We start from the raw sequence: 16,544 nt of genomic DNA, 5'->3' as shown, positions 1-16,544 counted from the left end.
CCCCCCCCCCCACCCCAGGTCCTCCTGCCCACCCCCCTGTCACCCCACCCCCAGGTTTTATCCCCCTTGGGATACACCGTGCAGGACAAGGACACCCTGGTGTTTTCCCCCTTCCCATGGGACATCCTTCTCCAACAGCCCCCACCCCAGACACTGCTGCTGCACTCCCTTGCTCTCCATCACCCCCTTGCTCAAATCCTTCCATGGCAGTGCCTGCTCTCAGGAGCACCCAGAGCTCCCCCCAGCTCTCGTAACACCCCTCCCTCCACTTTGACTCACTGTTTTTCCAGCATAACCACCCCTGGGCTCCCCCCACTGTGCCCTTGGGCACCTCATCAGCCCTGCCAGCCCTGGGGTTCCCTCTGGGGTACCTGCTCCAGGCTTGCTCCCTGCTGTTCCCATCACCCACCTCTGTCCTGTCCCTGCAGGCTCCCCTACAAGGTCTCTCTGCTGCCCCTCTTTGGTGCCATCCACCCTGAGCACACCTGGAGGATCCCTGTTCTGGGCTCTGTCCCCCCCATGCCCTGACCTTAGGTTCTGCCTGTGTATCCTCTCTACCCTTTCCTGCGTGCTGCTCCCAGTGACACCCTTCACTAAGCCCACACCCATGTCTTGCAGCCCCATGCTCTACTTGTGGGGTCCTGCAGCACCCCAGCCCCATCCTCCTTCTTCTGAGGGACCCTGTTGCCACCTCCAGGCTCAGACCCAGCCCTGGGGGACATCCCTGTGTGGTGCCCCCAGCCCTTCCCTGCACTCTGTGCCAGCACTGACCTTGTCCTCCTCCCTTGCACCCCAAATCCTGGGGTTCCCTCTGCTACCCCAGCCCACACACATCCCTTGGGGACCTTCACAGCCTCTACCCAAGTCACACCAAGTGGACATCTCCCTGTCTCTGCCTGATGTCCCATCTCTGAGCACCCCAAGGCTGCAGCCTGTTATGGTGCCCTGCCTGCTCCCTCAAACTCTTGTGGCTTTGGGACTGTCCCCATTTCCGTCCAGTGCTGGCTCTGTGGGAACAACCCAGGAGAAGCATCAATGCCTGTAGCCTGGGCTGACACCCCCGTTTTCCCCTGAGGTCCCTCAGCAGCATCACTGGGCTGTCAGGGGTCACCTTCTCCTATCACAGCCGATGACTGTGATGGTGACATCTCCAAAATGCTCCCTCCCTCTGCTCTCTTGGCTGCTTGTCAGACCCAGCTTTGCCAACGTGCCGTGAAGATGTGGAAAAATACTGGAGCCCTCAATGCCCCCTGGGCCCCCCAGCCTGCTGTGGGCAGAACCAGCTCACCCCAATCCCTCTGCCCCAAATTTGTGTGCCAGGGCTCCTGTCTGCTCTTTAGGGGCTCAGTCTCTCAGTGCCCCCCAGCTGAGCCCCCGGCATCGGCAGCCCCCAAACCCTGTGCCAGGCACAGAGTTCATGTGAGGCTGCTGAGACCCATTCTCTGAGCAAACCTGTGGCTCTGACTGCCCCTGCCTTCTCTGTCCCCTCTGTATCCCTGGGGGGGGACAGGTCCAGACCTGCCTGGCTCTCCCCATGCAGCCCAGCTCATGGACCACAGCCACCCAAGGGAGGCTCCGAAGGGAGCCACCCAAGGGAGGGCAGTGTCCGAATTCCTGTGCAGCCTGGACTCAGGACTCCCTGGGAGAGGAGCCAGCTCTTCCCTTCGGGTGTGTGTCCAGCTGTAGCAGGTCAAGCTCTTTCTGGCAGGTACAGGGGTGGGTTCCCACACCCCCTCTGTCATGTTGCACACCCCAAGGAGAGGTAGCTTGGCTTGGGGAAAACTCTTGGGCAGCTGTAGGTGCCTTATCTCCAGGTAGGGAGGGAACCCCATAGATGCCCCCATCTCTACGTGGGGATTGAGCTCCCTGAACTCCCAGGGAAAGCTTTACCTGCCCCAGTCCTGCTGCAGCCCTGGGCTGAACAGGAGCAGAGTTTGACTCCCCAAACCAGAGCACATTCCCCCCTCCATCCCTCCTCCTGCCTGCCCTGGGGGCTGCGCTGCGCTGGGGCAGCCAGTGCTCGCTGCCTTCCCGAGCCTTGGGTCCAGATAGACACGGATAAATATTTCCAAAGCAAAAGCCAGAGCTGGAGGAGTCCCCCCCAGGTCTCCTGCTCCTGTTCCCCGTGCGCAGCAGTGCCGGTGCTGCCGCGGTGGCCGTGGAGCTGTGCTGCCGTGCCATTCTGCACGACCGCAGCTGGGCTATTTACGGGCCAGCGCAGATGCTGTGCCAACGTGCTGGGGCTCAGGGCACGTTGAGGATTAATCCAAGACCTTCTGAATTGGGAGCACAACTGTCGGGACACCCGGGCAATGTTGGGTCTCAGCTACAGCACGGGAACCTGAACCTTTATCATTTTAACGAGATGTAGAATAATTAAATTTAAGGGCAGGGTGTAAAAAGGAAGCTGAAAGCCCAGTGCTGAGCTGGAGGAGAGGCACAGACCAGTGCAGTGTGCTCAGAGCCCTGATACAGGAGCACCTCCAGGGCACCATGTGCCCCTCTTGCTCCTAACCTATAGCAGTGACAGAGCTCCCTTAAGTGAACAGGTATAAGGTGTTGGTTCCTAGCGTGTCACCTGTGGGGCCACCAACTTGCCACCAGCACTCAGCTTCACTTGTGGGCTGCCCTGGCATCACCCATGTGTGTTGCCATCATTCCAAGCACCCGGCTCGGTGCCACCAGTTCCCATCTCTGGCACAGCCTCTTTGCACAGAGGGAGTCGGAGGTTACACGTGTTAGTAGGCGCTGTGATGCTGCTTCTGCTCTCCCTAGATTTTTGTTTTCCCTCTGAAGCCAAGCAAGTTAGCATGCTGCTAATGAGCTCCCAGGATAGGTGGTGGGGGGGTGCTGCTGGAAGGATGGAGGATGAGTGTGTGCCATCCTGGGTTTGGGCAGGGAGCTGGTTTGGTGATGGAGAACAGGTCTGGCCTGTCATCAGCTCTTGGCTGCTTGGCTTCAGCTTGTTAACATCTCATCTTTAGGAAGCAGCTTGCCAGCTCTTTATGTTTAAAGCTGTTTGTTTTGAAGGCAGGAAGATGATTTAACAACTAAAACACTTTTAGATTATAGAAAGAAAATGAGGAAATATTACTTTTGGCTTAAGCCTCTCCTAGCAGCGCTCCACCCAAACTGAAGTGCCTGATGCTTGCAGTTACTGGTGGGTCGCTGTCCTCCCCATGCTTGCTGAGGTTCAGGGGCCAAGTTTTAAATCAGAGCCTTCGTTATGCTAAAACAAACCTTGGCTTGTCAGAGGCAACAGGTCCTGGCTGCTGCTGAGCCAGTGTTTGAGCCACGTCCTGCGGGAAGGGGCTGTGGGAAGGCGCTGTCAGCAGCAGTGTGTGGATGCTCCCACCTGGCTGTGTGTGAGGGGAGTGAGGCTCTGCTGTGCTCCCTGTCATGGCTTGATTCCCAGCAGAGAAGAGCCAGACCCTCCTGCTCCCCAGGTTGGGGCTGTATGGATGCAGAGGGGAGCAGGAAAGCCAAACCCTGTGTCCTGCTGTGATGTCACTGGATTTAGCAAAGTGTGGTGGTGGCAGCGGTGTGAGCTGGGGCTGTCCTGGCTGTGCCAAGGGCTCTGCTCCCAGGACAAGCAGCCTCTGCTGCAGTTTCCATGCTGTCATGCCAAAGTGTGGTTCACACCAGAGAAGCTGCTTTTCCTAGTCAGCATTCTGGTCTCCAGAGCCAAGCCTGTCCTCTGCTGCTCCCACTTGGCCCTTGGGCTTGCAAGCTGAGCCCTCCTCCAGCCAAATGAGACCCCCAAAGTGCACCCAGTACCTTGAGTATCTCCAGCCTGTTCTTCCATTCCCTAGATTTAACCTTCAGACCTAATCTCAGCAGAAGATTGCTGAGGGCAGAGAGGTGCAGCCAAATCCTTGTGTTGTGCAGCTTTCCATTTCCATAGCAGTAGCCATGGATACAGACTGTTTGTGCAAATAACCGATATTCCCACCCACACTGATCACTGACCAGTGCAGCCCAGGGCTGGGTGTCCCTGGTAGTCCTTGGCTTTACCTGCTGCTGGAAGTTTTTAGCTTTCCCAGATGCTCTCTAGGGCTTTGCTCAAACAAAACTCAACTTTGTCAAATGGGTGGAGTTACTTAACTGCTTTCAAAACACTGGAGTTTGGCTGTGGGATTTGTTAACAGTGGCAGAGGTGAGTGGTGTCCTCCAGCTTCTCCCTTATGGTGCTCGAGGGTAAAAAAAGCTAGTTTCTAGAGTAAAATGATGCTCTGGTGGTTTGTGCAGGCTCTACCTGTCACCTGGGTGCTCTGTGGAAGAGACCTGGGGGTCTGGCAGTGGGGTTTGCATCTTGGCACCAGCTAGTGGGGCGAGGTCTGCCAGTGCTCCCTGGGGCACCCTGGCATCCCTAGGGAGCACCAGTGGTAGACCTGGCCCCATTAGCTGATATGATTCTACTGTGTTTTCCACTCATCTAATTTATGTGCAGAAGAGTCCTTTCCTTGGCAGGAGGTTTATGGAGTAATACCTAGATTTAATGAATTGACCCTGAGATGCTCTGAGTTTGAAGGGCTCACTTTGATGTCTGGCGAAGGGAGAAGACTAATATTGAGTAGTAGCAACAGTAGCAGTCAGCAGCGTGGCTGAGATTACACTCAGCAGGCATGGTTTGCTGCTTGGACCTCCAGTTCCATCTCGTTAAAGAGTGTTGTTGGCACTTAATGAAAGCTGGATGAAGTGGCAGAGCTCCCCCAGCACAAATGCAGCTAAACACACAAATTTGGCCTGGGAACACCACGTGGGCTGCAGGGCTTGGACATGGGTGTGACCACTCTTAGTGAGGCTGCACTGGCTCAGTTCAGGGCTGTCAGTTACTCCCCACGTGCAGTTCCAGTAAATTGTGCAGAGTGAGCCAGCCTTTGCCTCCTGCAGCAGAGCTCAGGTGGGAGAGGAGGTATTCACATAGAACTGACTTTTTTTCCTCCTGTAGACTTGCTGCTAGTTGTGCCTTTAGCTTCTGTCCCTTGGCTGTCAGCCTGGGGAGAATGGCCTGATGGTGGGACTGGAGCAGAGGTGTTCTCAGTGCTGCTCACTGTGCTTTGCTGGGAAGAGGTCCCTGAGCTGGCTCCCAGGCAGTGGCTTGGATAAATGGGGTGCTGGTGTGTGGTGCTCAATGGGATCCCAAAGCACTTGAAGCCACAGCAGTGCCACTGCTAGTGCCCTGCAGTGTGACAGATCCCGATCACGTTCCTGTATCCACATAAACCAGACCCATGCCTTATCCACCCTGGGTTAGAATGGACTTTGTAATGTGCCTGAAAAACCCACTCTCTTATCCCTCTTGGTTAGGTGAGAGGATCCTGGGCTATGCAGAGGAGCCTTGCTACCTGTGGTTCGTCATGGAGTTCTGTGAAGGGGGAGACCTCAACCAGTACGTGCTCTCCCGAAGACCCGACCCGGCGACCAACAAGAGCTTCATGCTGCAGCTGACCAGTGCCATTGCCTTCCTGCACAAGAACCACATCGTCCACCGGGACCTGAAACCAGACAACATCCTGATAACAGAGAAGTCTGGCACCCCTGTGCTCAAGGTGGCCGACTTCGGGCTGAGCAAGGTCTGCGCTGGCCTGACTGCTCGGGGCAAGGAGGGTGGGCACGAGAACAAAAATGTGAATGTGAACAAGTACTGGCTGTCCTCGGCCTGTGGCTCTGATTTCTACATGGCGCCCGAGGTCTGGGAAGGACACTACACTGCCAAGGCTGACATCTTCGCCCTCGGCATCATCATCTGGGCCATGATTGAGAGGATCACTTTCATTGACGCCGAGACCAAGAAGGAGCTGCTGGGGACCTACATCAAGCAGGGGACCGAGATTGTGCCCGTTGGGGAAGCGCTGCTAGAAAACCCAAAGATGGAGCTGCACATCCCTCAGAAACGCAGGACTTCCATGTCTGAGGGGATCAAGCAGCTCTTGAAAGACATGTTGGCTGCTAACCCACAGGATCGACCTGATGCCTTTGAGCTTGAAACCAGAATGGACCAGGTTACATGTGCTGCTTAAATTCAGGGCAGGGCACTGCTGTGCTTTGCAGCTGGGTAAGTGATTCACACTTTTTGACTTAATCTGTCTGCTATACTGGCCCCATAGTGCACTTTGTAGTGACACAAAGGAGTCTTATGTTCCCAGAGCTATTTCTGTAGTGACTCATCAGAGCAGTGCTTCTGAGGTTGTTTTTACCTATTCTACTGCAAAAATAGCAAAAATAAAGTAGAGGTGGGAAATAGAATTAGCAGCTGTATGTCCTGCCACTACCTGAAGGCCCAGTGGAGTTGGAAAGGCTGGGCAGGAGTCCTGCTCTTCACAGGTTCTGGCCAGTGTCTGAGACAGGCTGGGGTGTGGCAGAGAGATCTGTGAGCACTTAGTATAAGCTTTGGGGGTGTCTGTCTCCCCCAGCGGCAGGGAGGGAGCTGCCAGTTCTGCCTCTGCTATGTGCTGTAATTTCTGTGATCAGTGTTGGGGGCACCTCACTGTCTGGCACCATCCCCCTCCCCTGTGACACTTGGACAGGGCACCTCGGGGCTCAGCTGGCTCTGTCAGCAGGCACCAAGTGGCACATCTGCCTCAGCACAAAGCTGTTTCCTTTCACCTATGAGGCACGTGGGTCTGTCTTGTGGCTCTGTTTCATTTCCCTGTTAAGGGTAGGACTTCCCTTTGGTGTGAACTGCAGTGGCCCAAACCCAGGAGATGCTTTGGCCTCCAGCATCTGTGTTTGTAGACCTGTGTCTGCTCAGGAAGGAAGCTTACAAAACAGCAGTGCTCAGACTGAGCTCTGCTCTGTTCAAAAGTCCCCTCCCTTCTCCCCCCAGCTAAATAGTCTCAAGCTCAGAGGTCCTGATCCTGAGACCTGGGTGGTCACACATGGTCTGAAAGGATCCCCAGGGACGTGGGGTAACTGGCCCTGTCATTAACCAGTGACACAGAAGGACTGGGAGGTGTTGCCTACATGGCAAAGCTGTCTGTAAACAGGAGCTGTTACTAGGGATTTTCCCAGCCAAAGATTTCAATGGAACTGAAGAATTACAGATTACCAGGGGTGAGGCTGATCTCTTCCTACCCCAGGTCCTTTTCTCAGGCTCATGCAGAGCTGCCTGCCTGTCAGTGATCCCAGGAGACCTCTGACAGCCTGCCTGTTAGGTGCTGGCATTGCAGCCTGGCCCCCCAGCCCCTACCTCACCCCAAAACCACACAGAGCCGGCTGGACTGGAGCAGACCATGGATACAAGAGGGCAAAGAGGGAGGAAATGGCTTCCCTGGCCAGCACTCACCAGCCCTCAGCTGATGGCTGAGTGCCTGACCTGCTCCAAGAGGGAGCCTCCAGCAACAGGTAGTGGGGAAAGTGGGGCTGTTTTGGCAGATTTTGTTAAAACCCCTCGTTGCTGCCCACCTGAGTGTTCCTGAGCTTATGGAAAACAATGTGCTGCCTATCCCCCCTCTACGTGTGCCCAGGTACACTCTGTGCTGTATGTAGAAAAATAAGGATATGGAAATGGAAAGACCCATTGGGTGGGTCTCGTTCTGTCACTGTTGGTTTGTCCAAACTTGTGCACAGACCATCCCCTTTGCACCATCCCACAGCACAAAATATTTAACACCTTTGAGGTCTCAAGTGGAGGTAACTGATTCAAGCACTGCTGCCTGGGGCTTGATACTGGTCCCAGTGCAAGTGTGGGCTGGGGATTAGTGTGAGAGGAGTGAATCTGGGGAAATGTGAGCCCTTAAGAAGGGTGTGCTCCAGCCCCGGGGCAAGAGGAGACACTCACCCCACCTTGTGCCCCGGGGCGAGGCATGGGGGGGCCGGTCCGGGGTGGGAGCAGCTCTGCCGAGGGTCAGGCTGGGCTGTGCCATCTGGGCTTGCTCTGTGCTGACATGATGCTGCTGAGTTATGCAACCAGCCCCTGCCCTCCGGGGAAAATTCATCCTGCGCAGATCTGCGGAATAGTACATGAAGGGATAACAAACACCGAGGGGACAGTCCTACCCTGCGGCTGTTTGCTCAGTCCCAGCTGCCTCCTGCAACCACCCCCCCCCTCCATCCGTGAGGCTGCACCGATCACTCCCTGGTGACACAGCTGCAGCAGCCATGGATGCTCTTACATAACCCAACCTGGCACACGGAGCGTGGTCGCTTGGCCCACATAGAGCCCAGCACCAGCCATATGTTCCCTGCGAGCCCAGAGCGTTCCTCTGCCTCACTCGTGGGGCACCAGAGTATTCAGTGGGCTTTGCTATGGGGATTTTCTTGTGCCTGGTGTAGTAGTGCATTCAAATCAGCCTTCCTCTGGCTGCTGTTAAATGCAAATCTTAAATTGGAAACCTACTTGAGAAGCTTAAAATGGGATTTAGAGCAGGGCCTGAATTCTGCTCTCAGGTAATTTTAGTTGACCGAGAAACTCACGTAACCCCTTCCAACTTATTCGTGGCCACTGGCATGTAGCTTGGTCATGCAGTTAGTTCTTCCCCAGGACAGTTCAGACCTGCTCAGCCTTGGTTCATGTCATAACCTGGAAAACTGTAACCCTCCCTGACCCAGGCAATCGGATTTTTGCTTATTCTTTGCTATGCCACTGACCTCTTCAGATTTCGCTTCGTGTCTCAGCAGCTTTGCCTTTAGTTCTGCCAGGGATGCTGCACGCACCTGCCAGCTCCACGCTCTGCTGCTCTTCCAAAATGCAGATAGGAAATGTCAGTTCTCAGAGAGGAAAGTGTTTCTGGCTTGGTTTCTGCTGGATGCCGGGGGGTGCCTGAGGTGGAGATGATTCCTTATCTCCTCACCCTCCTCCCCAGCACTGCTGGTGGCCCTGGGGCAGTGCTTCCAGCAGAGGTGGGCAACGTTTTCCTGGGGAAAACAAAGGTATTCTCTTTCTCATTTGAATACTGTGCTTCCCCACCTTGGGCAGAAGTTTATATACGGCCTGAGATCTTCTGCAGAAGCTTATTTAAAGCCAAGTTTATCTACAGATCTCTATAGCTGTTTCCAAAGCCTTTTGGGCAAAGAGGACAAAAGCCTTTCTGGTACAGTTAGGGAGTGGCTTGGTTGTGCTGGGTACCTGCTAATGTATCTCTTGGTTGCTAGCCCAGCACTGACTGCTATGCTTTTAAGAAACTTTATAGTTTTGATTCACACAGGACATCAAACTGCAATGGTTGTGTTCAGTGTAGAAGGCAGCTTGTTTTGGCAGATTGTATTCCATGATATTTTCACTGTGGATGAAACAGTTGGTCTGATGTTGTGGTGGATGCTCAAGATGAATGGCAGGAATCTCTGCAGGCTGCTGCAGCATCTTGGGGGCTGCCATCAGCAGGAGGGTGTCTGGCAGCTGAGGGCAGCCTGGTTCTCTCCAGCACTGCTCTGTCACTGGGTTTGATCATTCCAGTTTTGGCTGAAAGTGGCTGTTTGCATTTGCATTGTTCTGCTCTTTGCATTTCCGACGTGCACCGGGAGCTGATGCTGAACAAGCTCATCTGCTCGCCCTGCATGACAGTGTCTGTCTGGCCAGAGCTCCCTGGTGCTGTGCCCAGCCACTCCCAGCCCGCTGATAAACTGCTGCCCTGTGGAATTTCAGAGCTGGAGGACAGAGAGGTACCGGGGGGCACAGCAGCAGTTCTGGTAGCTGTTGGTGATCAGGGGTGCTGCATCAAGTTACATCTTGTCTGTTAGTACCACTCAGCTCAAGTTTTACCCACTGGCCAGTCTAAGGACAGCAATTTCATTCCTGAAACAATGTTAGTTTTGACTTTGGACTGTTTCCAGTGTGGTTTGTGGATCTTGGCAAGGACAAAAGCCATGGCACAATAGAAGCAAAGTCAGTTCCCCTTCTCGGCCGTAGCAGCAGGTGCAGCATCACAAGCCCACCCCAAAGTTTGGTGATACTCTTCTTGGCAGTATTGATTCTACCTGGGTTGAAATGAAGCCCTGCAGGTGAATTGGATCCTGTCACCTGTGGCCAGATGTATTAGTGTTTGTGTTTGTTCACTGTCAGCCCTGCTTTGCCTTCTGGGGGAGGCTGCTGCGGTTGGATTTAAGTTGCTCCCAAAGAATGCATCACAAATATAGGTACAAACGGCGAGAAAGGGCTCAGGAGATAAATCAGGCTCTCAGCCCCCTTCCCTGGTACTCTGTGTTCCCACACGGGGGCAGATATTGTGGTTAGCACGAGAAGGTGATGGGTTCTCTCTCCCTCCCCTGCACTGAGTCCTCTCTGCCGTGCAGACCCCACTGCCAACTCCCTTCTCTGCGAGACCCACGCGTTGGTGTCACCTTTGCATGCTGGGTGAGGACTCCATGGGCTGCTGGTTCATGTCCTGCTGATGCTGAATGAACATTCGAGCTGATTAAAACTATAAGTGGCATCAGAGGAGGGATTAAAAGCTCTTGAACAAGCTCCTGCAACAACGTGCGTCAGTGGGGTCTCAGAGCTGTGAGCTCAGGGCTACTCAAGCAAGAGCCCTCCCTGAAAATACTCCTGCTCCAGGGAAGCACAAACAGAAACAGTGCCCTTCTTGCTAATGAAGCTGCATAACAGGAGAAATCTTCCACAAAAATCCTCGTGTTTGCTGACCTGATGTCTGGGTGCCTCTCGCCTCCTCAAACAGAAGGGGTTTTTTTCTGATGGCAGCCTGCAAAAGTGGCATCTCTTGGTTGACCTCTCCTGAAAAGGAGTGTGCCCATGACCCTGCCTTCTGCTCTGAGCAGCCTCTCCCATTAGAAATGTGTTCCTCAGGCATGGATTTCTTTAATGAGATTTCCTAGGGCTAAGGGATTGGAGTAATTTGCTGGACAGTGGCATTTTTTCTGCAGTAGGTCTCTCCTGCTGCTCTCAGTGTCCCTGCAGAGCCTGTGGTCCTGTCCCTGGTGGGGGAGGACCTGCCCCTGATGAAGGGGGGAGCTAAATCCAGCCCCCAATTTTTTTCCATATAACTTGAGCTCGGAGGTCAAGTTTGACGAAAAATTAAACTGATGTTAACTCCTGGAAAATTACCACCCCTGCGTAGCATGAGGGAGGGCTGACAAAGTGAGACTTTCATGGAACTGCCACCACTACTTCCCAGCACAACTGCTACCCTTGGCTCTGCTGGTCCCTCCTCTGGAGTTTGGGGCATCCTGAAGGGTGTATTTTCAGTACAGAAGTGACAATCGTGTGTGCATGTCCTGTTCCTTTGCTGGGTCCAGCTCTGCTGCTGTGTGGGATGTCTGCAGGCAGTTTTCTGGGTTGCAGACGAATTGGATGGAAAACGCTGGTGGCTTATGTGTGGAGTTGAGCATTTCCACATCCCTGAGCGGAGAGGATGGGTGGGTGCAGTGCCAGGGCTGTGGATGAATGGGTACAGCACCCCTGCTTCTACAAGGACCATGGGGGATGCTGAGTGTCAGGGCTTTGGCCAGAGCAGGGATCGGGGCAGCAAATACCTGCCTGCTCTTCCCTAAAATTCCTGGTGCTTAGCATCTTTGTGGGCTGAGCTGTGAACCCATCCTGCTCTGCTTCCAATTGTACCAACCTGGATTTTAGCCACCCCTTGCAGAGCCACTTGAGATGCCCAAGCTGCTGCTGACGCACCGGGCGAGCAGTGCAGGGCGTCCCAGGATCACAGCTTGTTCCACCTTTCCTGGTGCAGCACAGGGAGCCAGCGCTCACGGATGCATTACGTGGATGCTCAAGGCCAGGCTCTGCCATGGTAACACTTGTCCTTGTTCCAGCAGGGCTGTCGCTGCAGGGAGCCCTGTGGGATGGGGCGACACTCAGCCCCCAGTCAGCCCACCCCAGCTCAACCCCTGCACTGGGGCAGCTGGATGTGTGCTGACCTTGACAGTGTGCTCCATGCACTGCTGAGTCCCTCTGGGAAAGAACTGACTGTAAACTGAGCCCAGTTCCTATCTGGATCGATAGCAAAAGCACTGTGAAGTAGAGAGATGTGGCAGCACCCGTTTTGGACTAACTGGGGTCAGTGGGCAGGCGGTGGGAGTGGTGTCCTACACCCTTTCCCTCCAGCAGTGACAATGGAGTTACAGTGTAGTAACTGGAACAAATCACTGACAAACCTGACCTTTCTTTCTCCTCTCTTGTTTTCTCTTACAGGTTTATTTACCAGGGACCCATAATCTCCGTTATTTACATGCAACGAGGAAGTCAAAGATAAGGGAAGATGATAATACAGAAGATCTCTGGCAATGTGAAATCTTTGGGTGTTACTTTATTGTGTCGGGAAGGGGTGTTGTGGGGGTGTGGGAGGGGGATGCAGGGGCCTGTGGAAGAGCACAAGCTGGCAGCTGTCACACTGATGAGACCTTTAAACAAGATCCAGAGAGTGGAGCTGCCCTTGCCCAGCCCTCCCCACATCCCCTGTGCTGCCATTTGACTCAGTAGATGTTTCTAGAGATGTGGTTCCATAAGGAGGCGGCCTGGCACTGAGGTGTGCTGCCAGGCACCAGCTCTGAGTCCAGCTGGGCACAATTTTGGGTTGAAAGCTATTGATTTAGCCTAGGGAAAATGGAAGCAAAGTGATGGTGAGGTTCGCACTGGGAGTGCAGTGCTTTAGGAAAAAACAGTCTCTCGAATCACATGTTGCAAGCAGCTAAATAATAATAATTTCATAGCCAGGCAGCTCTGAATAGGTGGGTGCTGCCCAGGCTGTGAGCAGTTCACATTAGGATAGAGTAGGATAAGCAAGCTGGAAAGCCATTTGGCAAGGCATATCTGCTGCTGTGGTGGGCAGACCTCTGCTCTCCCTGGATTTCACTATGATGTTTGGTACTCTCTGTACAGAGGTAACTGTGGAGCTGCTGAGTACATTTTCAGGTGGACATCATCTGCATACAAGAGAAACACAAAGCAGTCCACTGCTCTGATCCATTTAATGCTGAGCTCTAGTTGTTAGGAACAATGCTGGGGAGAGGAGGAGGTTTGGCCTGAGTGGCTCATGGGCTGGATTCTTGCCTCTTATGGGACACTTTTCCCTGCTAACTAATGATCTCCAGAAGGCAAAAGGCAGTGCTGCTGTTCAGGGTGGGTTACAGTACAGTACAGCTCAGGTAAGGAGATTGGAACCTCAGGCTGAGCAGTTAATACTCGATTTCCTTGCCTGTAGTTAAACTCCTATTCTGGGGCTGCCCCCGTGTTGATGATCTTTAGACTTCGCTCACTGTAAATGCAATGTAAAGCACCACCTCTTCTCCACCCTGCAGCTTCTGAACCACCTAAAACCTTTCTCACCAGGTTAAATCACCCAGCAGTGGTTTGGGGAGAGGGCTGGTCTGACCCAGCAATGCTCTCAAGCTGCTGGGGTGCTCAGCCTGGAGCTGGCCATGGCCACGGGCAGGAGGGGATCCCCCCAAGCCCCTGGCTGTGGGAACTGCTCCTTGCCTGTGTGCAGGCTGCAGCTTTCCTGTGTCATCACTGGAAGGTTCCTAACTGGCAGCACCTCTGTGTATCTCCTCAGCGTACTTTGCTGACCTCATGGGAATGAGTGGAAATGGAGGAAATTCAGGTGGGCTAAGGCAGAGCTAGAGCAGAGAAAGGAGGGAGGGGCTTCTTTCTTCTTTTACATCTATTCCAAGACACAAAGCTAAGGCTGTGGCTGCAGGAAGGCCAAGTCCATCTTAGGAGGACCAGGAGGGTCCAGACCATCTGTCTGTGACTTGTGAAGGTTCAGACAGCCCAGATTCGATGCCAAGCCCTTGTTCTCACACTGCTTTTGTGTTTCTCCCTAGGGATGCTTCTGTGGGGTGCAGCCAGGTGGGACTCTCCTGCAGCTCTCTGTGTTGCATCCCTGAGGAGGGGGAGAGTGAACCCTGTAGCTCACAAGTGCAGTGTTAGTGCCCTGATCACTGGACCCATCCTTCCTCCACCTGGCAGAGCCTTTGCTCCTGACTGTTACAACTGTTCTAACTGAACCCTGGCCTGAATGGGTGCAGTAAGAGGGCTTTGTCCTCCCAGCCCTGCTCACAGGGCTTTCCCTGCTGGAATAGCAAGCACCTCAACAGGTGTCTCATTGCAGTTGAAGGGAGCTTCCTAGCAGCAGGAATACCAAGCCTGAAAGGCGGGAGGTGAGGATGGAAGGCACTGAGTGGGGTTGCTCCCTGGGACTGTTGTCTTCAGCCAGCTGCCAGCTTCCTGCTCCTCTCTGGGGACAGGAATGAGCCTGGCAGGCCCTGGGAGGTCAGTCCTCTTGGTCCACTGCTGTTTCAGGCCATCTTCAAACCACACGTCTCCACCTCAGCTTTTGAATTGCAGATGTGTTTTTAAAGCAGCTTGATGTTAGTGAGCTAGACCGTAGTGCCTTACTTAGGATTTAGCAAACACTTCCCAGGAGGAGTCCTAGGGCTGCTAGCCTTTGGCCAACGTGGATGTTTCCCTGATTAGTTTGTCCTTTTAAGAGCATTTCTCCCTGATGATTTTGCTGCTGTTTGTGCTCAACTCCCCAGACTATACAGGAACTTGCCTTGTGTTTACAGCTCCCCACATCTCTCCTCCCAGTTACTTTGGCCAGACCAACACTCCCTCTAGAACAAGCTGGGAACAGGGAACAGCTCAAACCTGTGTGTGCTGTGGGATAGAGGATGTTTAGGCTTCTCTTGCCAGGTGGGTCTATCTGGCCTCACCTGCCTAAGCTCCTGCAGGCTGAACTTCACCCTCCGCTGGGGATGTTCTTGGCATTAGGATGCGCCGCTGGGAAAACCCGAGCTTAAGAAAGCAACACCAAGCCTGCAGCCCATTACCCAGCCTGGGCCAGGCTGGCTCTGTCTTTTGTGGCTGCAGTGAAGCTGGGCATCCAGGTAGGAGTTACCTGGTCAGTGTGGGGGGAGCCAAGGCCCCTGTTGCAGAACCCCGTCGCCCTCTGGGCTCGTGCGGCCCCAGCCGGTGCCCATGCCGGGGGAGTGATTGTATGAAACTGTTTACTTCTGACTTTGCTGTTTACAAGAGGGATGTGGGGTGGGTGGGGGGAACAAGCCAAGCCTCAGGAGGATTGGGAAACATGTTATCTGCACCAGCCTGCAGCAAGGCTGACACCACCGGCATCATGCAGGTGTCACGGGGATTTCCCGGCCAGCTTTGGTCCATGGGGAGGAAAGCAGAGGTGGCTCTAGCCTAGAGGGGTTAGATTAGCTTCCCCATATCCCCTTGCTGCTGTGTTTGAGGTTCAGGAGTGCTAGTGACAGATAAGAGTTACCCCTGTGGTCTTCCTTTACTCCTCAGGACCCAGCTCCTTCACATATCACGGGCTCCTGGAGCCTTTCTGGAGCAATAAGATGTAAAACGAGCATTACCATCGTCGTGGAAATCCTCCGTTGTGTGCGGTGTCTGTCTCCTCCGTATGCAGTTCGAGTCTGGGTTTAAGCCTGCCAAGCATGATGGGACAGCTGCTTCAGGGCACAAACTGGGATTCATTTCCCTGGGCTTTCTGCCGGTCAGGAGAACAGGGAAACCCGTTGCTGCTTTCCTTCCTCGCCCCACGCCTGTGCTGCCCGAGCCTCACACTAGAGCTGCGTGGGGCGAGGGGGGCTCCTGGTCCCCTTTTCGGTGATGCTGACATGGGGTGGGTGTGTGGTGCTCAGTGCTGTGCCGGCTCAGCCGTGCTGCAGGAGCAGGCTGTGGGCTTTACTCCACTCTTCACAGCCCTCCCCATCCCATCAGCCGGGGCAGCATTTGGAAAGCAGAGCCCCCGATCCCTTGGCAGCAGGATGCAGCCAATGCTCCTGCCACTGGCTCCCTCACCCAGGAGCTGTCACTGGCATGGGGAGAGCTGTGCCAGCAGCTCCTGTGATCCTCCGCTGGTTACAGGCACATCCCACAGTGTGGCCCTTCATGTCCAAAAGCGTTTCACACTCCAGGGTGTCTGAGGTGGTGGGTGCAGCTGGGAGGGAAGCACAGAGAGCTGCTCTCTTCCAGCTGTGTCCTGCCAAATTATTTCTCTGTAACCTGCCTGTAGTGCTTATAGCTTTGAGAGTGATGTCTAGGCTGCTGGAAGAGCTCATGGGCCACATAGGGGTGCTTGCTGTCCCCATCCTGGCACCTTTCCCCTTCCCAGCAACTGCCCAGCCCACCTGAGCCTTCAGCTCATTCACCCAGCAAAACGCAGCAGCTTTGCAGGGATGAGCAGCTTCACTGCCACACCACTGGGGTGCTGGCTGACCCCCAGGACAGGCACCCTGCCCCAGCCCTGCTGTGGACTCCTCCTGGTCCCCACAGGCCCTGTGCTGAGCTAGCAAGAGCAGAAGGCTTAAACCCAGACTCCAAACTAAAGATAATATTAGTAAACAAATCTGTATTTTTCTTCTTTTTTTTTTTTTTTTTTTTTTTTTTTTTTTTGCACAGAAGCTGGTAATCTAGGACCTATGTGTGAACAACTTTATATAAATATTTTTTGTACTTGGTTTACTCGGGTTTGGTATGAGACGTTCTATTTAAGTTCTTTGAACACTGTGGATCCCCTGATGTGTATGAATGGCAGAGGCTTTGTAAATTAAGGGACGTTTGTGTGAATAAAGCTATTTGATGGGGTTGAAAAGCCACACACAACTTGAAA

At 53.9% G+C, this 16,544-nt stretch overlaps 1 protein-coding gene across 1 annotated transcript in view; it reads left to right on the top strand.

Annotated features, from left to right (window-relative positions):
- The window catches only part of STK35 (serine/threonine kinase 35), a 17,109-nt gene extending 565 nt beyond the window's left edge, over positions 1-16,544 (top strand). Inside the window, exons 2-3 of the mRNA XM_027646071.1 lie at positions 5,311-6,058; positions 12,098-16,544. Of these exons, the coding sequence (XP_027501872.1) occupies positions 5,311-6,023 (713 nt within the window). The 3' untranslated portion in view covers positions 6,024-6,058; positions 12,098-16,544. The remainder of the gene's footprint in view (positions 1-5,310; positions 6,059-12,097) is intronic.

This window comes from Corapipo altera, unplaced genomic scaffold (assembly GCF_003945725.1).
Source record: "Corapipo altera isolate COAL_440 unplaced genomic scaffold, ASM394572v1 64, whole genome shotgun sequence".
In the NCBI taxonomy this organism is placed as follows: domain Eukaryota; kingdom Metazoa; phylum Chordata; class Aves; order Passeriformes; family Pipridae; genus Corapipo; species Corapipo altera.
This window is presented reverse-complemented; position numbering and strand designations above follow the sequence as displayed.